General features: G+C 43.4%; 1 protein-coding gene across 16 annotated transcripts in view; it reads right to left on the reverse strand.

The window, feature by feature from the left end:
- Positions 1 to 27,425, reverse strand: part of CASK (calcium/calmodulin dependent serine protein kinase) — a 421,703-nt gene that overhangs the window by 246,116 nt on the left and 148,162 nt on the right. For all 16 annotated transcript variants that reach the window (XM_073358759.2, XM_073358724.2, XM_073358808.2 and 13 more), the window contains exon 3: positions 116 to 221. In XM_073358759.2, coding sequence (XP_073214860.1) covers positions 116 to 221 — 106 coding nt within the window. The remainder of the gene's footprint in view (positions 1 to 115; positions 222 to 27,425) is intronic.

The raw sequence follows: 27,425 nt of genomic DNA on the forward strand, positions 1-27,425 counted from the left end.
GGATGCAGTACTCCAGGTGAGGCCTCACCAATGTTGAATAGAGGGGAACGATCATGTCCCTTGATCTGCTGGCAATGCCCCTACGTATACAAAACTTATAAATAAATAAACTTACAATTCGAAAACCATATAAAGCATTCCATCTGAACTGTATGTCTCCAATAATTCAACAATATGGGGATGCTTCAGCATGTGACAGATACTGGCTTCCCTCTTCAGATCTGTGGAAGATAAAGAAAAGTGTTATATTAGTTGCCTTGACAGCACTGATAGCACACAACCAAGAAGTTTAAGATCAATTAGTAAAGAAAAAAGGACACAATCTTTTGGGAGGTTGACATCTGACATTATTCCAAAATAGTCTTTAGCCTTTGTAACCAAAATTGGCAAGAGAGCAATGAGTCACTTTCTCTTCTCAGAGTGTTTTTTTCTGGAAAGAGGTAACAATTTTTCTGAAACATGAGTAAAGGTACAAAATCAGATTTGTTAGTGGGAAAGAACAGCAGCAGGAAAAAGTAAATCAAACTGATGTGCACGACCAAACTGTAAAACTGTGCTTACTTTAATAAATGGAGCCCCACCCTGCTATTTTGGGGCCTATGAGAATCAACTCGCACAGATATCAGCCCAGAAACAGCAACTGAGAAAAGTGACACAAAATAAAATGTTTGACAATTCTGAGCCAGGAGCCTGTCAGGACTCTCCAGAAAGCAAAAGTACCCTCAGCACCCCAAAGGTCTGCCTAACCTGGATGCCTGAGAAGCAGACAGCTGGTGATAGCCAGGCCAGAGAAGAGAAGGAGGAATGACTGGTCTAGGAACTGTACTGGCACACCATACCATAGAATGCACATGGCTAGAACAGTCCTGACATGCATGCTGAGCCCAGCACATTGTTTGGGGGAAGGGAGCTGGCTGTATCAGCAGGAGGAAATACGGCCTCTCAAGTTGCTTTTGGTCAGAAAGGTAAAGAAGGAATCCTAATTGTACTGTATTCAGTTTGGAGGACTATTATTTGATAGCAGAAGCAATTGATTATTGCTTTGAGAGTTAGGTATTTCCTTGCATACACCAGATTAGTCCCGCCTTCCATACTTTTTTCTTTTATTCCTGCCTATATCCAGTCTTTTAATTTCATGCTTTCATTTCCTCTAAAAATGTGTTGGTTTCTTCTTCCTTGATTTCTATAAAGGACAATAACTAACTGTCCTAAAGGGCATCTGGGCTGCATATTTATTTATTCACCTAGCCTTTACAGGAGACACCGTACCTTATCCATAATTTAACACAATCAGCAAGCTTAGAGCTGCTGCCTGCACTCAAACCAAGGAACACAAAGAACCCAGGGCCCATTGGTTCTAAAACGGGCCATAGACACACTTAGGAACAAATTGACTCTGCTAATCTTGGAGAATTGAGGCCAGAGATTTTTATTTATTTTTTTTGGCGGCGGGGAGGGGAAGAGTGGTGGCTACAGAAAATTATTTTTTAAAATGACCATTTAGGACCAATCTCTCAACATCAGATTTAAGTACAGCAAAGTTTCTAGTGTTCTTAAGAGCTTAAAAATGTAGGATACTCCAGAGAAGATTATACTCCTGAGAGTTACTTAGTAGTGATAAACATGCTATTGACTTCCTTTCCAGAAATAAAGAAAACAAAACAGGTACATGAACAGCTAGAAAAAGATGGGCTTATAAGATCATCTGTGCCCAGAGACTCATTCTGAAGTTCAAGGACCAGTTCTAGTTCTTTAAAAACATGAATGCCATTTTGTGTATAAGATCCTATATTTTGGTTCGGAAATATCCTGGACCTACAGGGAAGTCTTCAAAAAATTGTGAAGGTGTATTATTTAGTCTTAAGGAAGAAATTAACAGTTGCCTATTGCAGATAATTGCCTTAAACCAGGAGTGGCCAACCTGTGGCTGCAGAGCCACGTGCGGCTCCTTCTAAAGGCACCGATGGGGCTGGAGCTACAGGCACCCACTTTCCAATGTGCTGGGGGGTGATTACTGTTCAACCCCTGGCTCTGCCTCAGGCCTTGCCCCCACTCCACTCCACCCCTTCCCGCTCCCTCCCCTGAGCATAGAATCATAGAATATCAGGGTTGGAAGGGACCTCAGGAGATCATCTAGTCCAACCCCCTGCTCAAAGCAGGACCAATCCCCAATTTTTGCCCCAGATCCCTAAATGGCCCCCTCAAGGATTGAACTCACAACCCTGGGTTTAGCAGGCCAATGCTCAAACCACTGAGCTATCCCTCCCCCCCAATGCCATCCCTCCCCCCCCAATGCCATGCCCTCTCCCCCCCCCCCAGAGCTTGCTGCATGCCACAAAATGGCTGATTGAGAGGTGTGGGGCGGGAGGGGGAGGTTCTGATCGGCGGGGCTGCCGGTGGGTTGGAGGCGCTGGGAGTGGGGGGCGGGGGGGAGCTAATGGAGGGGGTTGCTGACGTATTACGGTGGCTCTTTGGCAATATACATTGGTAAATTCTGGCTCCTTCTCAGGCTCAGGTTGGCCACCCCGGCCTTAAACCTTTTGCAGCTACTATGTTTATTATTTTATAAAATAGAAAGTAACAAATCTTAGAGTCAATTTTTTGCAATGCATCCACTCAGAACAAAAAGGGATGGGCAGACCACTCAAAAATAAGTACTTTTATTCCATTACTTGAAAATTAGATAAGTCTCCCTCTTTCCCCTGTAACTTTCCACAATTCCACTTACTCCTATCAACAGTATTTATCGGGGAAGGTGGCAGTCAACAACTTAAATAAACAGTCAAATAAATTTGGGGGGAAGCCAGGGCTTGTTGGGATGGTAGGAACTGTGTCAGAAGAAGGGAGACTATGGCAACTTTAATGACTGAGGAAGAGGAGAAATTCAGAAGAACACTGGAAAGAACATTTTAGAAAGTACAGAAAGCAACATTTAAGTTAAAGTGCGTTTTTATTAATGAAGCCATATTATTTATGATAAACTGGCCAACTTGCAATTTGTATATATAGACAACATTCTCAACTCTTAATCCTTTCTGGCTAGATAAGGCTGCACAAGGCCCACTCTAATGTAAGGTGGTGACTGGGGAAGGTAGGGTGGGGAATTGTTTTTTGGGGTATTGTCAGAGGTGAAAGTAAGCCGGTACGCTCCGGTACAGTGTACCGGTAAGAGCCTGTGCGCCGTACCAGGACCAGCTTTCAGAGAGGGCAATTTAAAGCCCTGAGGTAGCGGCGGCGGGGCTGCGGCGGGAATTTAAAGGGCCCCGGAGCTCCAGCCGCCACTACTGCCCCGGGACCCTTTAAATCTTGGCCTCAGCCCTGCTGCCCAAGCCCCGGGGTAGCAGTGGCGGGGCTCTGGCGGGAATTTAAAGGGCCTCAGAGCTCCAGCCCCCACTACCCTCCCGCGACCCTTTAAGTCCCCGCCTGAGCCCTGCTGCCGAAGCCCTGGAGTAGTGGTGGCGGGGCTCCGGAGGGGATTTAAAGGGCCAGGGCAGTAGCCCCAAGCCCTTTAAATCCCTGCCTGAGCCCTGCTGCCTGAGCCCTGGGGTAAGGGTGGGGGGGCTCCGGCGGGGATTTTAAAGAGCCCCGGAGCTCCAGCCACCCCTACTGCCCTGGCTCTTTAAATCCCGCTGGAGTCCTACTGCCAAAGCCCTCGGGTAGCAGCAGTGGGGCTCAGGTGGGCAATTAAAGGGCCGGGGCGGTAGCGGCGGCTGGAGCCCCGGGGCCCTTTAAATCCCCGATGGAGCCCAGTCACCGCTACCCCAGGGCTCGGGCAGCAGGGCTCACAGGGGGATTTAAAGGACCCCGGGAGGGTAGCGGGGGCCGGAGCTCTGGGGCCCTTTAAATCCCTGCCAAAGCCCTGCCACTGCTGCTACCCCAGGGCTCGGGCAGCAGGGCTCAGGCGGGGATTTAAAGGGCTCGGGGCTCCAGCAGCTGCTACCCCAGAGTCCTGGGTTAGCGGTGGCAGCTGGGAGCCCCCAGGGCTTCTCAGTGATTTAAAGGGACCGGGCTCTGCTGCGGTAGCAGCAGCTGGAGCCCTGGGCCCTTTAAATCACCCCCGAGCCTCCCAGCCGCCTCTGCAGGTAGCTCGGGGGTAATTTAAAGGGCCCCGGGCTCCCAGCAGCCACTACCACAGCTGGAGCCCTGACCCTTTAAATCAAGATTTAAAGGGCCTGGGGATTTAAGGCTCTGCCTCTTCTGGTTGAAGCCACGCCTCTTCCAGTTGAGGCCCCGCCCCCTGCTCAGGACTCTGGCGTACCAGTAAGTCCTCTAACTTGCTTTCACCCCTGGGTATGGTCCTTTCGCTTTTGTCTTTGATATGAAGTCTATGCACAAGAGAGAGATTGTGCACCTGCATTCTGAACTACATTGATTGGGTATATTTTATAAAAGTGAACCAAGTAGCAGCTAATAATTCACACCATCAGCGCCAAAATAATGACTGCTTTGTAAAACCACAATGCTGAAAGGAAAACATAATTAGCTGACTTTTTATTTTAAAAAAGGATCTTAATCTCCTCTCCCCAAGAGCTAAAAAAAAAAATGATGGGTCTGTCTACACTAACCACCACTATGTTGGAGGATGTCATTATAACATAATGGGGTCCCTTTACTAGGTGAAAATGAGGTTTAGTCTTGCAGTGAAGACATGACAGACCTACCTTAGTCTTGAACTAGTCTACAGCCTTGCTTAAGTCCAGTGCTACAACATGGCTCTCTCCCTGTCTGTGCTGCATAACCAACACTATGTTTTAACATATCAGAGGACTACCGTGTTGTAACTGGGTTTCCCAACATGAAGGTAATTACAATGTACACGGGACTTTAAATCACCACATTTAATCAGCTGCTCACAATTCTTTAGAAGAAAAAGTTTTATCTTGAAATATGGTTCATTTTGTTATTGCATTTTGTCTTCTGCTTTCTTCAAGCCAAGTCAGGAAAACAGTAACAATATCAGAATCTACTTACAAACTTTCATTTTACTACAAACAATTCCATTCAAGTGGTACTCAAGCTGTCTTAGGACATCATATGACTAAAAGTGTGGCATGTTGCAAAAATTCATTTTTCAATAAATACAATACCCTAATCAGATTATGGTCATGAGCAAGAAAAAGAGGTGTATTTTCCAAAATAACTAATTTAAATGAAATTCTGCAAAAATAAATTTGCCACATGTCTAAGAATCTACATGCCAAGTTTAACCTTGAAGACAATTAAAATGGCCTGTTATAAATCTTTCAAAAAGGCAGTTCACAATGAAAAAAACTGACAACCTCTACTGACTGTGCTGCCAAATACATTTCTCCTGCTCAATTTCATTGCTTTTTGTAACTGCCAGCTCTCCATTAGCTTCCTATTCAGAGTACTGATAACATTCACATTCCAAAAATTTCACCATAAACAGAGGTCTACTAAAATCAATAAAACCACATTAACAGTCTCTAGTTTGGAAAAAGGCTTTAAGTTGCAACAGAGCCAGCAGCCATGTGTGATAATTTACTTCAGATAAATAATGAATTTTGTCAGTACAAAAAAACCCAACAACTATTAAGAGACTTAATCTCATATGGTTATAAACTCAAAAGTCAGGAAATGCCAAATTAATGTCGCATGCACAACCTTACCTTTCTCCCCTTGTAAGCACTGATACTCAAATTACATTATCAGATATATTCTCCCTCTTCCCCCGCAAACCATATAACCTTAGAGATTATAGAACCCCAGCACTAACTAGCTGACTCCCTGACTCAGATCTGGTTTCTTTGGTACAAACAACGCTTACAGAAATAAGAGTATTGAAAACTAAGGCATACAGAGCTTTGATAATGAAGCACAGCAGGCCAATTGCTTCCCCAGTGCCTTCTCTACTGCAAATCACGAGAAAAAGATCCTAAAGCCTAAAGGAAGGACAGAGGGTAATAAAATTCTGATAGGGACCACACATCTCCAAGAACTCTAATTATAGAAGGTAAGCAACCTTTCTTTCTTCTTCGAGTGCTGATCCTTATGTATACTGCACTGTGGGTGACTAACAAGCAGTTTTCCATGAGGAAGAAGGTGTGAGGACCAATGCAGTATTGATGACCAAAGGACCGCTGAGTCAAAGGATGCATCAGTTGTGGAAGCTTGCACTAGGGCATAATGTCTTGTGAAAGCATGCAGAGAACCCCATGTTTCCACTTTATAGATGTCAACCAGTGGAACTCTTTGAAGCGATGCTACCAAAGCTATCTTGGCTCTGGTAGAGCAGGCCCTCACTATGTGGAGACGGACTATCTGCTACCTGGTAGCACAGCTGAACATAGCCTGAAATCCACGTACAAATCCTTTGAGAAGGCTTGCTTCTCCCTTCATCCATTCTGCCAAGGAAACGAACAGCCTACGCAATTTCTTAAATGATTTTGTTCTTTGTAGACAGAATGGCAGGGTTTATTAGGGTTGTGCTGCCCATTAATAAGGCCATCCTGGAGCCTGCCAGACTCACATGGCATACTCCAGCAACATGTGCACCTACTCCCAAGAAGACAGAAAAGAATTATTTGGTCCCAGCCAGGGGAGCAGAGTTTTTGTTCACATATCCTGCCCCAAACTCTTCGGCTATTCAGGTTGCCATTGAAAGGAGTAGGCAACAGCACTGAAGGTCCATTCTTCCGGATAAAGAGGCTAAATTATTGGATCTCCTCGGAAGGAAAGTACTTACTTCAATTGTCAGGCATTAATTGTCCTAATTAAGTAAGTAATTAACTTACTTCAATTGTCAGGCATTTCAAAGTATAATTGTTTTCATTTACTTAAAACTTCTGGAATTCAGAGACAAGCTTCCTAAGGAAGTAAGTGCACAATTTCAAGCCCTGAGTGAGGAGCGTAGATTCATTAAAAGATCATCCCTACAAGCCTCAGTAGATGCAGTTGACATAGCCTCATGATCCATGGTGACTGCTGTCATCATCCATCCGGGAGCCCTGGCTCCATTCCTCTGAACTTCCCTGGGGAATCCCACCTGCAGCAGACAATTTGCTCTTTGGAGGAAGCAACTTAGTGATAGACAGATGAGTCATTACTCCCATGGAGACTCAAGACCAAGCCTCCACTCCATGCCAGAATCAAAGAGGAAATATCGTAGGCAACCTTGCTATCCTAGAGCAGCACCCCAACCCTTCTGTCACCAGAGCAGGTATGAACAGCCACAAAAGCAACAGAGGATGAAACGGAACAAAAACAACACTCCTCCTTCCAACCATAACCTCTTTCTAGTTCTTGTGCTATACCAAAGCTATAATGTTTGGATTACAAACACTACTGGGGGAATGTCTGTCACAAAATATTTCCAATTGAATGAAAAAAAAAATGAATTCATGAAAACATTACAGCTGGGCCTAGCTTTCTGTAACGTAATAAAACTCATTAATCTCTTTCACTCAGTAGCATGACTCCCTCCATCCTTTCCTGATACTGCTAAACTCTAGTACAGAGATCTCAAACTCAAAATTACCAGGAGGGCTGCATGAAGACTAATATGTTGGCCTTAGGACCACATCACTGACACTGCCCCCCCGCCATGCCGCTGCCCCTGGCTCTGCCCCCGCCCGTGGCCCCGCCCCCACTCCACCCCTTTCCCTGCCCCACCTCTTCCCACCCCTTCCCCGAAGTCCGCACCCCAACTCCGCCCCCTCCGTGCCCCTATTCCAACCCCTTCCCTGCCTCCTCCCCTGAACATGCGGCTCCCCGCTCCTCCCCACTCCCACCTGGGAACCGCTAAGTACCGCCAAACAGCTGTTTGGCGACGGGAAGTGCCTGGAGGTAGGTAGACGAGTGGGGACAAGGTGTGCTGGGGTCGGCAGGGGTGGGGAGCTTGGCGGCCCCAGGAAATAACTGGGGGGCACGGGGAGGTTGGCGGGCCGCAGCAAATAGCTCCGCGGGCTGCGTGTTTGAGACCCCTGCTCTAGTACAGTGGTTCTCAAAGCCGGTCCGCCACTTGTTCAGGGAAAGCCACTGGTGGGCCGGACTGGTTTGTTTACCTGCCGCGTCTGCAGGTTCGGCCGATTGCAGCTCCCACTGGCCGCGGTTCGCTGCTCCAGGCCAATGGGAGCTGCTGGAAGTGGCGGCCAGTACGTCCCTTGGCCCGCGCCGCTTCCCACAGCCCCCATCTGAGAATACTGAATTGTATTAAATACAAATCTAGATTGTCTTCTTGGCTGATAAAGAAAAGGCAAATAAAAGTTAAGTTCTAAAAGTTTCTGTAAATCTTTTAAGGTGAAATGTCAAATGTCCAAGAATCACAGTAGTCCTTATAAATATATGACAAGAATCAAAGATGATCAAAGTTTTGTGTTCTCTCTAGTGATGACTTTTTTCAAAGGCAGGATTACCTTTATATTCCTAAAGCTTATGCTTCATGCAGAGTATCAGCCAGCCACATGTAAAGATCAAGAAGGGATTCTCATCTCCCCTGCAATGTATTCTGGAGGTGTTTTTTGGTCTCCTTTCTCTCAAAGATTAGAAATGGCCATAGTTGGAGATGGAACAGTGGATGGGGTGGACAAGTGCTCTGACATGGTGCCAAGCATATTCTCTCTCAGGTGCATAGCTGGTTTGTTCTTCCTCACATGTGCAGGGTCCGATAGCAAAATAAGGAGTCATTAAGGAATTCTCTCCCAGATCAGATCATCAATGACTTGGGATTTTTTCACCTCCCTCTGCAGTGTGTGGATGTGCGTCACTTGCCAGAATTATCTGGGTATTTCTCACTTAATCTCCCTCCCTTTGCAGGAGCTTTGGGCATTGGTGAACCTCAGTCCCTCCTATTCTCTCCTGGCAGCACATAACAGTTTAGTCTCCTAAGGGCTGTAATAGTTTGGTCTAATTTCAATTGTTGAATTTAGTGTGCAGGCATTGGATGGTGCTGGTGGCCTGTAATATACAGGAGGTCAGACTAGATGATGTGGTGATCCCTTCTGGCTTTAAATTCTGTGAGTATGACAAAAAATTAGTGAAGATCAGATCCAGAGCAGATGATTGATTATGAAAGGTTGTAAGACTTTTTGTGGGTAATTTCATAGGTAACGCCACGTCTACATTTAAAACTTACACCAGTATAACTATGTTGGTCAAGGGTGTGGAAAAAAAAAACCACACACGCTCAGCAACACCGACAGAACCTCCAGCATAGAGAAAGCTACACTAACAGAAGAGAGCTTCTGTTAGCATAGCTAACGTCATTTGTGGAGGTAGTACTCCTATACCAGCAGAAAAACGGTTAGTGTAGACTGCTTCTACAATAGGAGGCTATAGAATGTTGACATAGCCTAAGGCTGTAACTCATTAAATCTTTATAAGATTTATAAGAGAAATAATTAGTCCTTCTCTCTTCTAAATCTAGCCTCCTCTTTTCTGCTTCAAATTTCTCACATGGCCTCTTGCAAAACGAGATTATTTCAGAGGGAACTGTTAGTGGCACCTATATTTACCGAACACTTTCCTTTATAAAAGATTCTTGCAACCTTCTTTTTGAGAAGATCTAACACTTCCATTGTTTGTGGCAGAACTTCAACATCTATTAAGAAAGCCCTGGGGCCAGAGAATTGCCTTTTCTTTATTCCAGTCAGGTTTAGCAGAGTTACAAACTTTTGAAAAAACACCCCTACCCATGTCATCTGTGATGGCAGCAAAATTTTGGCTGCATGCCAAAATAATGAAACAAGAACATTCTAATCTAGGACAGGTCCACACTGCCACCAAAGCAGCAGCAGCAGACACTGTACTCCGAACCCCGGAAGCATACAGCCTGGCTTTTGATGGAGTAGCCGTAGTGGGAGGGAGATGGAGCAACATGATGGGAAAGAACTGGACTGCACTCCTCAACAATCCCCCTAGGCCCAGCAAATTGCCCCAGCAGCCCATCTGTCACTGCCTCTGTTAAGGGAAAGGGAGGATGAGCCACGCTGGACTAGGCTCTCCCTCCTAGAACCAGCATACGGACCCAGTGGCCTCTCTCTCTTTTGGAATAGCAACATTCTTCCCCCATCAGTCAATATAATTAGTTTTGTAGCTCAATTAGAAGAGTTCTGTGCAGTAAGTGTTGAAGGTTCAGGATTCCATTCCACTAATGATATAGGAAAGGGGTGTTGTTACAGTTGCATATGAGAGAATTTGAGGAGGAGCATGCTGCTGCTGCAGCAGAGAGGACAGGGAAGGATATTTACAAGATGTTGGTGCCAAGTGAGTCAGACGCCCATTATTAACAGCTAAAGAAGAAAGTGTTGCCAGCTTTACCTGAGCCCACCATTAAGAGCTTTTTTAGTATAGAAGGCACTATAGTTTCCAGTGGGCGCACACATATCTCCTGACATGGAATGCAGAAAGGATTTTCGTTCAGCAGTTTTCATCAATAGATCTCAAAATGATTGAGATTCAAGTTACTGTGATTCAAGTTGCAGTGGGGGAGGTTTAGATTGGATATTAGGAAAAACTTTTTCACTAAGAGGGTGGTGAAACACTGGAATGCGTTACCTAGGGAGGTGGTAGAATCTCCTTCCTTAGAGGTTTTTAAGGTCAGGCTTGACAAAGCCCTGGCTGGGATGATTTAACTGGGAATTGGTCCTGCTTTGAGCAGGGGGTTGGACTAGATGACCTTCTGGGGTCCCTTCCAACCCTGATATTCTATGATTCTATGATTGACAGAGGGAGGAAATGACTTGCCCAGGATCACTCAGCAGGCCACTGGCAGAGCTAGGAATAGAATGCAGGTCTTCTGAGTTCAAGACCAGTGTTTTTTTGCCTAGGCCACACTACCTCTGACAGACACTGGCTTCTCCAGGAACACACCCTGAGCGTGACAGAAGACACAAGCAGCTGCCTAGTCAAAGAACCCTGAAGCCATGGCTGGAGATGGGGAGGAGGATGAAGGCACTGCTGAAAGGATTTTCATGCATCACGCCTCCCTGGAGGCTGGGAGGGAGTTGGGAGAAGTTGTGTAAGGAAACATTCCCCCCTCCCCTCCACACACACACACACACTTTAATTTGTTTTGTTTCAAACTAAATGTGGAAAGTACAATTTGTTTAGCTCTTCATTAGTTTTGTTTACCATTCACAGAATGAACAATTACTTACGCTACAATAACCATGGTTCTTCGAGGTGCTGTAGTCAGTGTGGATTCCACTGTAGATGCGTAACTGCCTCATGCACATAAGATTAACAGCAGTATTTGTCTGGCCCACACATGCACCGTGTGCCTCTTCATACCCATGTGAGGACATAAAGGGCAGAACAGCTGCGACCCTCCCTCAGATCTCTCGTAATTCAAAACTGTGTTAATTGAGAATTCCAAAGAGTGGGAGGGAGGGTGGGTCATGAGCTCAGCACTGGACTAAACATCTTGAAAAACAGCAATTACAGTAGGGTAACCAACCACTCACTCTTCTTCCGCATTAAATGGATTACAAACTGGCTGACAGGTGTCAAAATGTAATTGTAAATAAGGAATCATCTTCAAGCAGGTTTGTTTCTAGTGGGGTCCTGCAGGGATCAGTTCTTGTCCCTAAACTATAACATTTTTACCAATGACATGGAAGGAATAAAAATTTGCAGATGACACAAAATTTGAGGGAGTGGTAAATAATGAAGAGGACAAGTTACTAAAGAAGAGTGATACGCATAAATTGGTAAGCTGGGTTCAAGCACACAATGTATATTTTAATATGGCAAAATGTAAAGTAAACAGACAAACTAGGAATGTAGACCAAATTTACAGGACAGAGGATTCTACCCGGGGAAGCAATGACTCTGAAAGAGACTTGGACATTCTGGTGGACAATTGCTGAACATGAACTCCCAGTGCGATTCTGTGAGCAAAAGGGCTAATGTGATCCTTGGATACATAAAAACAGGGAAATCCTAAATAGGAGTAGAGAGGTTATATTACCTCTGTATTCAACACTGGTTCAACCACTGGTGGAATACTGTGTCCAGTTCTGGTATCCACAATTCAATATAAACTGACATTGACAAATTCAGAGAAGAGCCCAAGAATTATTAAAAGGATTAGAAAACACTGAGAACAAAATGGGCTCTTTAATCTAGCAGATAAATATATATATAAAAGAGCCAATGGCTGGAAGTTGAAGCTACACAAATTCAGACTGGAAAGAAGGCTCAAGTTTTTAACAGAGAGAGTAATCAGCCACTGGAATAATTTACTAAGGGTTGTGGTGGTTTCTCCATCACCAACAATTTTAAAATCAAGATTGGATATTTTTCTAAAAAAGATAGGCTGTAGTTCAAACTGGAATTAAATTTGTGGAAGTTTTATGGACCATGTTATGCAGGAGACCAGACTAGATCACCACCAGTGGTCCTTTCTGGCCTCAGAACCTATGAGTATGTGTCAACATAGATCCTGCTGTAGGTGATCAGCAGGCAGTATTGCCTCAGAAGAGTGGGACTGAGGAGTTTCAGCTGCATCAAACAGTGATTATAGTACTCCTTTTCTGAACTTGGCACATGACCTAGCCACGAAGTCCAAGGCACAATGTTTAAAAAAAAACAACAAAGTAATGGTTCCTCCATGTTACCACCTTACAGATTTCTGGTATGGCCACATTTCTTGAAGCAGGTGGAGGATGCTGCTTGTCCTCTGGAGGAGTGAGGCTTGATGTTCAATGAGAGAGGACACCAGCCAACTGGTAACATAGTGAGATACATTGTGTTATCCATTTCAGTATCTGTGAAGAGCTGGCTTGACCTTTAGAACATATGGCTATGGATATATACAAAGCAACAATCTGAATGGTTAGATCCTGCCAACATAATAAAGCAGGATCCTAGACATAACTAGTATATGCAATTCCTTTTCTGCTAGTATTGAGTGTGGTTTCAGGATGACAGGTGGGTCATTTGACCAGGTCAGATGAAAATATGAGAACACTTCAGGAATACACTTTGGGTAAGTCTTAGTGCTACCATGTCCCTATGGAACAGCATGGGAGGGAGGGGTGTTTCAGCCATAAGTGCTTGAAGCTCATTCACTCTTCTGGCAGGATTGATAACCACTAGGAAGACTGATATTAGAATGAGGTGGTAAAGGGAGAGTTTAAGAGAAGTTCAAATGGAGGCTCACTGAGCCTCAGGAGGACTTAACTGAGGTCCCAGGCAGGAATAGAGTTTTTGATTGCTGGATAAGTGCATAGTAAAAAGAAAAGGAGTACTTGTGGCACCTTAGAGACTAACCAATTTAACATGGCTGTTACTCTGAAACCTGTCAAGTGCATAGTAGTCCCTTGAGAAACTTCTATACCATAGGGTGAGAAGACCAAGACTGACCATACAGGTGGATGGCAAGCTCAGATTGCCCATAGGTGGGCCTTAATAGAGCTGAACAAAACTCTGGCCTGTTTGAAGTGCAATAAGTAGTTGAGGATTTTTGGCATCGATGATCATGTTGGACCACCCATATCGAGAACCTTTTTCATTCAGTTGAGTACATCCTGCTGGTAAACATTCTCTTGCGCTGAACCAAGATTTCCCAGACTCGTAAGGAGCAGTCCTATCTGTGGTACTTAACCAGCCAACAGTCATGCCATCAGATGCAGTGACTCTAGGTCTGGATGGAGTATTTGAGCTATGGTGCTGTGAGATCACGTCCGGATGGCCTGTGAGCTTGATAGGAGGTTGAATGGATATTTGTAACAGGTCCATCAACCAAAACTACCTCAGCCAATACGGGGCAATGAGAAAGACAGTGGTTCTGTATCTCCTGATTTTGGATAGTCCTCTGATTATCAGGGTAAATGGCAGGAAGCAGGCCTCTGTTCCACTGTAGAAGGAAGGAATCTTTAGGGATAATGGTAGGATGACAAATGGGAATGAGGATATGGCGGTAGATATTACCACATCCAAGGTAGAAGCTGAACTCAAACAGCTTAATGGGACTAAATTGGGGGGCCCACATAATCTTCATCTAAGAATATTAAAGGAACTGGCACATGAAATTGCAAGCCCGTTAGCAAGAACTTTTAATGAATCTGTAAACTCAGGGGTTGTGCCATATGACTGGAGAATTGCTAACACAGTTCCTATTTTTAAGAAAGGGAAATAAAGTGAACCAGGTAACTACAGGCCTGTTAGTTTGACATCTGTAGTATGCAAGAACTTGGAAAACATTTTGAAGGAGAAAGTAGTTAAGGTCAATGGTAATTGGGACAAAATACAACATGGTTTTACAAACGGTAGATCGTGCCAAACCAACCTGATCTCCTTCTTTGAGGAGGCAACAGATTTTTTAGACAAAGGAAACGCAATGGATCTAATTTACCTTGATTTCAGTAAGGCATTTGATACGGTTCCACATGCAAAATTATTAGCTAAATTGGAAAAGATGGGGATCAATATGAAAATTGAAAGGTGGATAAGGAACTGGTTAAAGGGGAGACTACAAAGGGTCATACTGAAAGGTGAACTGTCAGGCTGGAAGGAGGTTACTAGGAGAATTCCTCAGGGATCGGTTTTGGGACCAATCCTATTCAATCTTTTTATTACTGACCTTGGCACAAAAAGTGGGAATGTGACCTTGGCACAAAAAGTGGGGATGACACGAAGCTGGAAGGTATTGCCAATACAGAGAGGGACCAGGATATCATACAGGAAGATCTAGATGACCTTGTAAACTGGAGTAATAGTAATAGGATGAAATTTAATAGTGAAAAGTGCAAGGTCATGCATTTAGGGATTAATAACAAGAACTTCTGTTATAAACTGAGGACACATTACTTGGAAGTAACAGAGGAGGAGAAGGATCTCGGAGTATTGGTTGATCATAGGATGACTACGAGCCGCCAACGTGATATGGCCGTGAAAAAAGCTAATGCGGTCTTGGGATGCAACAGGCGAGGTATTTCCAGTAGAGATAAGGAGGTGTTAGTACCGTTTTACAAGGCACTGGTGAGACCTCATCTGGAATAGTGTGTGCAGTTCTGGTCTCCCATGTTTAAGAAGGATGAATTCAAACTGGAACAGGTACAGAGAAGAGAAGGGCTACTAGGATGATTCGAGGAATGGAAAACCTGTCTTATGAAAGGAGACCCAAAGAGCTTGGCCTGTTTAGCCTAACCAAAAGAAGGCTGAGAGGAGACATGATTGCTCTCTATAAATATATCAGAGGGATAAATACCAGGGAGGGAGAGGAATTATTTAAGCTCAGTACCAATGTGGACGCAAAAACAAATGGATATAAACTGGCCATCAGGAAATTTAGATTTGAAATTAGACGAAGGTTTCTAACCATCAGAAGAGTGAAGTTCTGGAATAGCCAAGGGGAGCAGTGGAGGCAAACGACATATCTGACTTCAAGACTAAGCTTGATAAGTTTATAGAGGGGATGGTATGATGGGATAGCCTAATTCTGGCAATTAATTGATCTTTGACTATTAGCGGTAAATATGTCCAATGGCCTGTGATGGGACACTAGATAGGGTGGGATCTGAGTTACTACAGAGAATTCTTTTCTGAGTGTCTGGCTGGTGAGTCTTGCCCACATGCTCAAGGTTCAGCTGATCGCCATATTTGGGGTCGGGAAGGAATTTTCCTCCAGGGCAGATTGGCAGAGGTCCTGGGGGTTTTTCCCCTTCCTCTGCAGTGTGGGGCATGGGTCATTTGCTGGAGGATTCTCTGCACATTGAAGTCTTTAAACCATGAGTTGGGGACTTCACTAGCTCAGACACAGGTCAGGGGTTTGTTACAGGAGAGAGAGTGGGTGGGTGAGATTCTGTGGCCTGCGTTGTGCAGGAGGACGGTCCCTTCTGACCTTAAAGTCTATGAGTCTAGTAGCAATCCTAAGATTAGTCCTCTCCTAGAGCAAAAGTTCTGACATTTGGCATTTGCCTTGGGGGCAAACAAATCTGTGAGGAGAGATGCCCAGTGGCAGAGCACTGATCCTATGACAGACCTCTGCAAGGACCATTTGTGGCTGGTTACTGACTGCCTGCTCAGGAAATCCACTGGGTTGTTGCTGACTCCCACAAGATGAAGGACCATTGGGTCACTGCATTCAGTTGGCATCATGATCAGAAATTGAGGGCTGACAAACAGACAGCCCTCCTATTTATGTAGTTGTCATGTTGCCTGAAGATTTGCACTACTGAGTTCCAGAGGACAGACAGAAATGCCACATAGTCCAGTCTGATAGCTCTAAGCTCAAGGACATCATCATCATCATGCCATCTGGACACCATGTCTCTTGAAGCTGCAGGTGGTCCAAATGGGTCTCCTAGTCTGTCCCTGATGTGTTCCTGTACAAAATCTTCATCAGGGAAGGGCGTGAAAAGCATACCCTTTGCCATGCATTTTTGGGGTCCAAGCACCAAGCCAGCTCTGTAATTAAATACTGGGGCACTCAAACTTTTCTGTCTATTCAATGACAGACTGAGGAATAGACCAAACCAAGCCAGAGCCACTTCACTGTGGATGAAGTCTGGCAAACAGCCTCAAGTACAATCATGCCAATATGACATAACACTGCAAGACAAGTCTATTCAATTGCAGTCTGATTTTATATACCATATATACTCGTTCATTAGCCCGTTTGTTTATAAGCCAACCCCCCCAAGATGGATAGGTAAAAATAGTAAAAACTGTATGACCTTTTCATAAGCCAACCCTATATTTCAGGGGTTGGCAAACTTCAGCTCCCAACCCATCAGGGTAAGCCGCTGGCAGGTCGGGACGTTTTGTTTATCTGGAGCACTCACAGGCATGGAGCCCCTCAGCTCCCAGTGGCCGCGGTTCGCCATTTCCAGCCAATGGGAGCTGCAGGAAGTGGCGCCACTTCCTGCAGCTCCCATTGGCAGGGAACGGCGAACCGCGGCCACAAGAAAATGAGGGGCTCCATGCCTGCAGACGCTCCAAGCAAACAAAACGACAATGTATTAGATATTCAATTCAATGATTTCACAGAGTTTAAAATCATCAAATTTTGGTGTAGACCCGTTTATAAGCCAATCCCCGCTGTTTGATGCTTCACTTTTTTACCAAAAATATTCGGCTTATGAACAAGTATATACGGTAAGTTGGAGAATGAATATTTTAACAACTGGAACCTGTCCTCCAGCAGGTATACCTTTTCTGATCTGGAGTGAATCATGGTTCCTATGAACTCTATTGGGTATGATGGGGTGAGCAATGATTTTTCATAGTTCACAAGGAGGGCCCAGCTGAGTTACTAGGAATAACGAGTGTTCCAACCTCATTACTGTCTACTGCTGTGATTTGCGTCTGATCAGCCAGACATCCACACAGGGGTGGATGTGAATACCATGCTTTCTCAGGTGAGCCAGTACCACTGTTGGGCATTTTGTAAATATCCTCGGTGCCATGGAGAGTCCAAAAGTAGTATGCATCTTGCAAGTCGAGAGCCATGAGCTAATCTTAAGCCTGAAGACATGGAATGATTGAGGCAAAAATTACCAGTGTGAATCTGAGGTCGCATATATATTTTGTCATTCCAAATCAAAAGAACAAATTTAGAAATCCTCTGTGAACAGAATTACCATTTTCCAGCCAGCTCTACTTATCAGCATAAAGTATATGAGAAACAGGGCATACCCAAATCATTTTACTAAGAGTAGGAAACAGAAAAAAGCACAAAGACCAAGACACTTTTAAAATACAAACAGCTCAGATACCATGATGATGAGCACAGTCTAAAAATGTAGACTGATACATTACACAAGTGACCAACAGGAAGCTTCAGAAACATGCAAAATCAACATGCACTAATTTACAGCAGCGAGGAGTGAGCCATTTGTATGAAGCATTAATGCAGGGAAGAGAAACGGAAGTTCTAAATTATGTTCAGCTCTTCGCAAAGTATACAAAAGCACCAGAAATTAAAGGACGTCGAAGGGGAGTGGAAAGTCTAGGAGACCCCAGTTCCACAGTGAAAAAGTCTTGAAGAACTGCAAAATCCCCAATGTCTTCTAAGCATATCTAAGTGCTGCTTATCCTTCAAAAGCCAGTGGAATGCTATCGCTCAGTCCACATTCAGGTACTGACACTAAAATCAGATAGACAAAGTGGGTGAGGTAATACCACCTTTTATTGGACCCGTCTGCTGCCCCTCCAATCTTCCACAGAAGTTGGCCCAGTAAAAGATATTACCTCACCTACCTTGTCTCTCTAATATCCTGGGACCGACATGACTACAACTATACTGCATACTAAAAGCTGGTGTCAGAGTAGCAGCCGTGTTAGTCTGTATTTGCAAAAAGAAAAGGAGGACTTGTGGCACCTTAGAGAGAAATTTATTTGAGCTCATGAAAACTTATGCTCAAATAAATTTTAGTCTCTAAGGTGCCACAAGTACTCCTGTTCTTTTTGTAAAATCTGGTGGTAGCCCTTAAGGAAACTGAACCCTGTTTTCTGCTATGAGTGCTCCATATTCACTCTCTCTAGATTGCTTTTTGAAGCAGATTTTTCTTTACTTAGGGTAGCCATCAAAGGAAACCAAGTGCAGAATTAACAAGAGACTTAGCTCTCTTTAGCTGTTAACAAAGTATGGTCTTTTACAAGGACACAAATTCTGAAAAAGAGGATGTGGTGATCTGATGAATCTATATGTAGTTTATGACTTCTGTTTGTGATTAGGAACTCTGTGTACATTCACTTGGATCATATTTGCTTTCCTGCTTTTCACCTTCATCATAAACAAGTTCCAGAGGTTGGTGACACAGGGCTAACAACAAGATCATTAAACTCTGATGATTGCCTATTTAAATGGAGTACCCTTGGGCAAAGAGACGGCTACCACCCAGGGCCAATCAATTTTTAAAATCTGAATTTTAGGAGGGGAGGTAACTAAGCAACAGATTCTCTGGATGGGGACTTTGCTCACCAGATGAGGCTGATCAGGGAGTCAGCTGAGAAGGGATGGTCAGTTATAAGGGACAGGGTCTCACCAGGGCCGGCTCCAGCGTTTTTGCCGCCCCAAGCAACAAAAAAAACCCCACAGCTTGCCACCAAACAGGGAGGCAGAATCCTGTCCGCTGAACACGGAGGTGGAGTGATGGTGCGGCCACCGAATTGCCGCCAACGACCGATGAAGAGTCACGTCCCCACCGCCGAATTGCCGCCGAGCGCGAAACACGCTGTGACGGAGTGGCTGCCGAATTCCCGCCGCTGCGAGAGTAGCTTGCCGCCCCAGAGCCCGACCTCCTGCCGCCCCTTTACATTTGCCGCCCCAGGCACCTGCTTGATTCGCTGGTGCCTGGAGCCAGCCCTGGATCTCACCAGCCATTTTAGAAGGAGAGGGAGAAAAGACCAATTATGTAAAGGACAGCTCAGTATACAAGAAACACACCTCACTTACAGTACTGCAGACTGGGAATGTACTGCTTCATTCAGCTATATAATGGAGTGCAGGAACACACACTAAACAGGAAAAAGGGAGGAATGGAGCACAGCTCCAATCCATGATACCCTGAGAAACTTAGTTAACCCCTTGGTGACCACTTTACTACATCTACAGAGACTCCATGTTTCAGAGCAGAAGCCCAGGTGCAAGAAGGGGGAGAGGAAGGATCCCAGATTCCCTAGACTATGCTGACCTAAGTACAAAGTACACTTAAGAGAGTGGTGAGGAAACAGATGCAGGGAAATGCACACAATATATTTATTATTTTGTCTAGATCTGTATATTTCTTGTGCTAGCTCAAGTAGAGAGTAACTGTTTTCAGAAATCTTTGCAAAAGATATGTGACTATCTGCTTTCATCTATAATGTGGCCCTGAAGAGCTGAGATGTAAATCCAGAACACTGACAAAGTTGGCGCTCTGAAGAAGCATATGCTTAAGCTACTGAGGAGTCTGCAGGTCAGCACTGGTCCTGGGAGTGCAGCTAGGTTGCATGATCTTATTTCTCTGAAGGGGTAATAGACAGCCTGTGCCTATGAAGTGTGCCAGAAAGGCGAAGGGAAGAGACAGTGTTACAGGCTTCTCTCACCAATTTATGAGCACACGGGCCCAGTGTGTAAGGTCCAAATACAACAGCCTGGTAAGCATCCAGCCAGGAAGAGGTTTATCAGGGTTGTGTGTGACAAGAGGCCTACATAGAAGAGGAAAGCCAATCCATATGCCCTATTACAGGCAAAAGGAATTACAAACAACGATTTTGTGGATAATAAAAGCAAAAATACAACCACACATTTCACATAAAAGTTAAGATGGTTATCTATTACTCTGAGAGCTAGTGTCTATATTTGAGGGATGCTACTTTCTTTGCATGCTTTACACGTTCTATCGATTAACTTTTGGGAAGTATGGAATGGTAGGGACCCTACCACTGAATACAACTTAAAATTTAGCATCCTATTTTTTAAAAAATATTACCGTAGATGAATAACGCTTCTCTCTTTGATCACATCCTCTTTTTATAAAACCTCATGCTAGAAGCACTCACCATGACCTACAACAGCATTTCAGGCCTCAAAGAGAGAGGCTTTTTGAAGACAAAGGAAAGATGATAGACTGATAATCAGATTTATTTTGGCATCAGAATTTTTTTTGGATAGAATCTGTTTATAAATATTTTGTTATGGTAGGATTTCTGGCCCAAACCCCAAACAAACACACTTCTACCCAGATTTTTGATTCAGTCAATGGCTTCTTCCTGTGTTCCCCCTCTAAAAATTACCTAACAGGCTAAACTTGTGTGTCAGATTTATATCACAAAATGATGGTGTCATACTGACATCACAACACTACAACTACATCATAACAACCCAAACGAGAGGATATTTCACAAGCACCTACATTTTTAAAATGGTCACTGTATAGGACAGACATTAAAAATAAAGTTGGGGAATATACAAAAACTTGCTTCAAAGTAGATGAAGCGATGTAACCCTTTTTAAAAGCATAAATGCTCTTCTGTGACACCAGATGAGGTCAAGAGACTTGGGTCTTATTATTCTGGCTCTGATAGTGACTTGCTGTGTTGCTTTGGATGCATTACTTAACCTCTCTGAAACACAATTTGTTTTATAGATGGAGATCATTGTGAAATTCATTGATATCTACATATGAAGAGAGAGATACAAGTATTAACAACAAAAGCATTACTCTCCAGTTCAGCACTCAATTGCAACCTGTCTTCTCACTCAGCTCTTTTCCATAAGAGGTTCAAAAAATAAAACCAACCTACAACATTCAGCTGTCAAACTTCCTCCAAAAAAACAAGTCTTGTCTTCTGACTACTAAGTGATTTTTTAAAAAATTCCAGTAAAAACATCCACACTAGATTTTAAATAGACTAATTGTCAGTGTGAGCAGTAAAATATTTATAATCTATTCATTGTTGTCACATATTCATAAGCACAAATTCAGGCATCAGGAATCCAGATACATGTGTCCCACCTCTTACATAGTGCACTCAATGGATTAGGAGTGCTGATGCCAGCTTCCAATTGTTCCGGGGGGTGCTCAACCCCCGCTCAGTTGAGTGTATGTGCTGCAAATGGTGTGGCCCAATTATTAAATGTAAATATTTATAGCCTAATAGTTCTAAGTCTACAACAGTAAACTGCTTATTCAAATGAAAAGTTTTATTTGGGGATTAGACATGTATTGTTTTCTTAAACTCAAAGGTGGCATTGTGTTTTGAGTTCTGTTTTAGTTCTGCAGCAAACCACACTGAATTCCACTAATCAAAGATTCATCTACTGAATACTTTTCCCCGCCTTCCTGTCCACCAAAATAAACCCGATATTTACCCAGAAAAATTATTAATACTTTTTTCCACTGACTTTCACCTGTTTTCGTTGTTGTAGTAAACACTGATAAATTCCCGGGAAGAATTAAATAAAGTAAAAACTGAAAATGAAGGGCCAAATATATGATGTTAAAATGGATTCTAAACTTTTTATATTCAACTGCACAGATCACTTAGCAGGCATTTTTCATAACCCATTCTTTCTTTCTACTGATACTGTATTTTAATTTTCAATGCTGTAATACATGCATTTGACTGGTGGAGGCCAATCTGAAGAGTTAATATTTTGACAGGATGGTGTATTAGAACAGTGATTTCAATATGTGCTCCGCAGCCCACTGGGGGTCCAAAGACTATGAAGAATTCCAAAGGGGTCTGCACCTCCATTCAAAATTTTTAGGGGCCTGCAAATGAAAAAAAGGTTGAAAACTCACTGCATTAGAAAGTTACTGCAAAAGAACAGTGAAGAATCTTAAAACAAAGTGACAGAGCCTAGGGCATACAGCTCATTAGGACCCACAGAACCTCAAAGCATATGTCTTAGATTTGTTTCTTTAATGCCAAGCCTCTTCCCAGCATCAGGATAAAAATAAGGCCAACATTAATTTGCTCCTGGCATTAGTTTAGTCAAAACTATTTCTTAACCCATCTTGTAGGAATTCATTATATGTAAACAGTATCTCCTTGTGACAGTCTGTATCTCGGGGGGAACACCCTACACCCCCATGTTCATTCTTATAATATGATGGCGTAGTATGCAATGCAAAGTTTGTCATGTTGGGTGTCTTCGGAAGGCTCATAATGCACTAAGCATTGTTGTTATAGTAGTGTTATAGTAATGTTACAGGTTGTAACTTCATGTATCTAGTTATGAGGCTGAAAATGTGTCCTCATGGCTTAAAACAAGCCCAAACAAATACTCTCCAAGAGCAGAGGGGCAGTTCACACCTCATCAGGGCATGTATGGGACAAACCCATCCCAGCCTCACAGAAACAAAGGACACTAGCCTAGGCGGCAACAAAGGATCTGTTGGACTCTTAAGTGAGTCACCTCCCTTCCTTTGGTCAGTTTGGGACTGCGATGAGGTAATGCTCACCTAAGTCTGAAGGGGGAGGGAGGGCAAAGCCAAGCGGGAAGAAAGAAAATGATAAAAGGGAGAGACGTTTGCCATGCTCTTCCTCCGTCTTCCACCTCCATCTACAGGCATCACCAAGAGACTGAAGTGCTCATCGAAGAGAAGAGCCTGGCTGAAGGGCAACCAGCCAGCCTGTGGTGAGAAGCACCTAAGTTTGTAAGGGTACTGAAAGTGTTAAGATCAGCTTAGAATGTGTTTTGATTTTATTTCATTTGACCAAATCTTACTTGTTGTAGATTTTAAGTGATAAGTCAAAGCACCTTTGTAGTTAATAAATTTGTTTATTCTACCTGAAGCAGTGTGTTTGGTTTGAAGCATGTCAGACACTCCCCTTGGGATAACAAGCCTGGTACATATCAATTTCTTTGTTAAACTGACGAACTCATATAAGCTTGCAGTGGCCAGCGGGCATAACTGGACACTGCAAGACGGAGGTTCCTAGGGTTATGTCTGGGGACGGAGATATTGGCTAGTGTCATTCAGTTGCACAATCCAAGCAGTTTACATGCTAGATGCTGCGTGTGAACAGCCCAGGAGTGGGGGTTCTCACAGCAGAGCAGTGTAAGGCTGGCTCCCAGAGTCAAGGAGTGGAGTGACCTAGAAGATCACCAGTCCAGATAACACCAGGGGAATGTCACACTCCCAAATATTATTTTTCCCCTTTGTACAAAGACTGTGCCTAGGTGCTGTTTCAGAAGAGTACACTAATTTGAAATTCATAAATAAAAGATTTCTTAAGTTCTTAGAAGGTGCAAGGAGGCTGAAGAAGGTTTAAGGAAATAATCTTGCATGCCACAACATAAATTGTTAGCAGCCACTCCAAGGTTCAGATAAAAATAATGAGAACAGTATTTACAATATCAAATGAAAGGGATGAGAAGAACAGAATTGGAGTACAAAACAGTCATAAGATTATTATTTTTAAATAAACAAAGAAGCAATTGCTGTTTTATATGAGTGTGTTAAAGCTGGAACAGAGTTATTCCATAGAGCAGTTAAATGAATACACAAAATCAAACAATTTCCCAGAGTCTGGATTAGTGGAACTTGACATGATGAGGTTGTGCCCGCACTCATTCTACTGTGTACCTGCAAAAGCATGACATACCACTCAAAGCAATACATATTTTTAAGCAGGTAAAATAGGACAAGTATACTGCCTTTTAAATATGAAATAAGTACTTCCCAACTATCCAGTTCTTTCAGTGGATTAAACACTTAGGAAGAAATACTAATGCAATTTTCCTGATATTTACCAACAGTTATAAAATTATTATACTATGTGATAAATAAAAACAGATACCTTTGCAAGCTTAACTATAAAATATTTCCTGTCACGAAAAAAAATATTAGGGTTAACAAACTGAATAGTTATAAAATGTTATTTTTCTTAACATTTTTTATTGGTCAGGCTATGTGGAAAGACTTAAAATCCATCTAATACATTATATGAATGTAATTAAGAGTGTTTCCCAGGTCTGCAGTTAAACAGTTATTGGATTACTATATTTAATTAGATATCTTTACATTAGCTAAGTGTGAGAAGCCACTCCAAATATTCTTTACCAAATGTATCAGCTCTCCCTATATTCACTGATGGAAAGTGATGACAAATGAATCTTTGTTTGCGTATTATGCATTTTTAACTGATACTAGTGTAAATATAAAGCTTTAGATAAATGTTACAAAAAGGAATTTCATCCTAGATATTACAACCAATGAATTTGAAAGCTTATGCTCAATAAATTTGTTAGTCTCTAAGGTGCCACAAGTACTCCTTTTGTTTTTGTTCATTAACTGGAAGTCTTCCAGGTGTTTTGTCCTTGTGGGTGCTTCACTACCTGTTTTCCTTCCCCTCTACTTCTGAAACCTTGCTTTTGGCCAGATTTTGTTTTAAGAAGAAACTGGAACAGTGGTGAGTCTACCCTTCCCTATATGCCTTTGCATCAGAGCATGAGAATGTATAAGATGCAGGTGCAGACCACACAGACAGTGCTACTAAAAAAGTCTCCAAGCAAGAGCACAGGAGCATACGTACAACTAAAGTGAAGCACCCGTAAGGACAAAACATCTTGAACTCCAGTTACTATACCAGTAACCTCTCCTTTTGTTTTAATATTCTATACTATTGTTTTATACGGTTTTAAAAGATGTGCTCCACTTATGTGACTTCTGAGCACTGCCCAAACTATGAGAGGAGGTGTTGAGGAGACAGAACTAGTATTGACCGAAGAGCAGCCACACCAAAAGCTGCATCTGCCCTGGAAGCATAAACAACAGGATGGTGCTGGGGAAAAGTGTCACTTTACAAATGTCCCTAATGGACATGTTTTTAAGCAGGCAATAGAGTTGGATTGTGCCCTACTGGAATGGGCAGTTACCCTACCTGGAAGTTGGGGGGTGCATTCTAGAAGCTTTGTAATATGCAAAATGTACCAGGACAGACCCATTTCAGTAGTCTTTGGATAGACACAGGGGCTCCCTTCATCTTATCTACAAAAGAGACCAAAAAATCTAGGAGAAGTTGTGAAGGGCTGAGTGCTTTCAAGGTAGAATGCAAGAGCTTTTCTCACGTCCAGAGTGTGAGGACTAGTTTCTTCCCTTGAAGTGTGAGTTTGGGATAGAAAACGGACAACTGAATTTCTTGACTGATGAGCAAGTCCAATGAGACTTCGGGCAGGAAGCGAAGATTAGGATGTACAGTCACCTTGGTATTTTTTTGAAACATGTAGGGTGTATCTGCCACAAGGGTTTCCAACTCCCCTATAAACAAGGTTTTGAAGGATAAATGAAAACAAGAAAAACTTGCTATTGGCGAAGGGTGATTTCATCAACATACTAAGAACTAGATTAAGGGCCGAACACACAGGCTCTCTGACATGAGGCAAAAGTTTGGTCAGACTCTTAATAAACCCTGATGTTATAGGGAGTGATTACTGAAACCCCTCAACAAAAAGCTGGAATAGCAACCATAGATTCATAGATATTTAGGTCAGAAGGGACCATTATGATCATCTAGTCTGACCTCTTGCACAATGCAGGCCATAGAATTTCACCCACCACTCCAAGAGAATCCTCCAGCAAGTGACCTGTGCCCCATGCTACAGAGGAAGGCAAAAAATCTCCAGGGCCTCTTCCAATCTGCCCTGGAGGAAAATTCCTTCCCGACCCCAAATATGGCGATCAGCTAAACCCTGAGCATATGGGTAAGATTCACCAGCCAGATACTACAGAAAATTCTTTCCTTGGTAACTCAGACCCTACCCCATCTAATATCTCATCACAGGCCATTGGACCTATTTACCACGAATATTTAATTACCAAAACCATGTTATCCCATCATACCATCTCCTCCATAAACTTACTGAGTTTAATCTTAAAGCCAGATAGATCTTTTGCCCCCACTGCTTCCCTTGGAAGGCTATTCCAAAACTTCACTCCTCTGATGGTTAGAAACCTTTGTCTAATTTCAAGTCTATACTTCCTGGTGGCCAGTTTATATCCATTTGTTCAGGTGGACTTTGACAGAGCTCAGTGACAAACCCAGAGTTTTAAAACTCGGCAGGTACTCTAGTAAAGGGGCTCTCAACAAATTTTTTGGTGGCCTCAGAGTACGGCCACCAACTCTTGCTGGTGGACACTGTCCATTTTTCCTAAAATACTTAATTAACTTTAGGAAAAACGAATAAATATGCATATATACATGCCCAAATCATTGTAATTTATTTATGTAGGACTTTTTTTGCAGACTCAATAATAAAAATAATGTACAATTGTCTCTATTCTTTACTGGACCTAAACAGAATAGAGACACAAATAAGGTGCTTTGCATATTCTTGGTTTGTTTTTGTTTTGTTTTTTTTAAAAGACTTGCTAGCTACTAAGTCTGCTGTAAAAAGTGATATTAACACACACATAAACATCACTTTTCACAGCAGCCTTACTCAGCCCTGGCAATCCCGGGGACGAATTGAGCCCTAGATGGGGAGGTGGGCACCGCAGCAGCGGGAGCCAGGTGCAATGGGGCACTAGGGAAGGGGTGGTGAGCTTGGGGAATGGAGCCCAAAGCCCCGTGGCTGGAGCCTACCACCTGCCACCCCAGGGCTGAAGCCCAATCCCATCGCCCTTGGGAAGGTGGGAAACTCATTGGCTGCTGGCTCCTCCAGCTTGTGTGTCTCCAGAGGGGGAGGGGGCACTTCTTTGCTCCCTCCCCCCCAGTCAATAACTACCCAGAAGGCTGTGGTTGTAAGAAAAGCCCCTGGTGGCCGCATACAGCCACAGTGGCCGCATTTGAGAAACACTGCTCTAATATGTGAGGGGGTGTGACTCAGAGGGAGATAATGCCAACTGGGTGCACCCAGGAATAGAATTGCTTTTACAGGCAAGTCTTGCTCATGGAGGGTTTCTTACCCTTCAATAGCACATTCTGTACTGCGAAAGAACAATCCATTTATATGCTTGAGAACTATGGAGGAGCCAGGCCTGGAGCTGCAGCATGGAAAGTTTGGGGTCAGTTATTGGCCCCAA

This window comes from Lepidochelys kempii, chromosome 1, assembly GCF_965140285.1.
Source record: "Lepidochelys kempii isolate rLepKem1 chromosome 1, rLepKem1.hap1, whole genome shotgun sequence".
Lineage (NCBI taxonomy): Eukaryota > Metazoa > Chordata > Testudines > Cheloniidae > Lepidochelys > Lepidochelys kempii.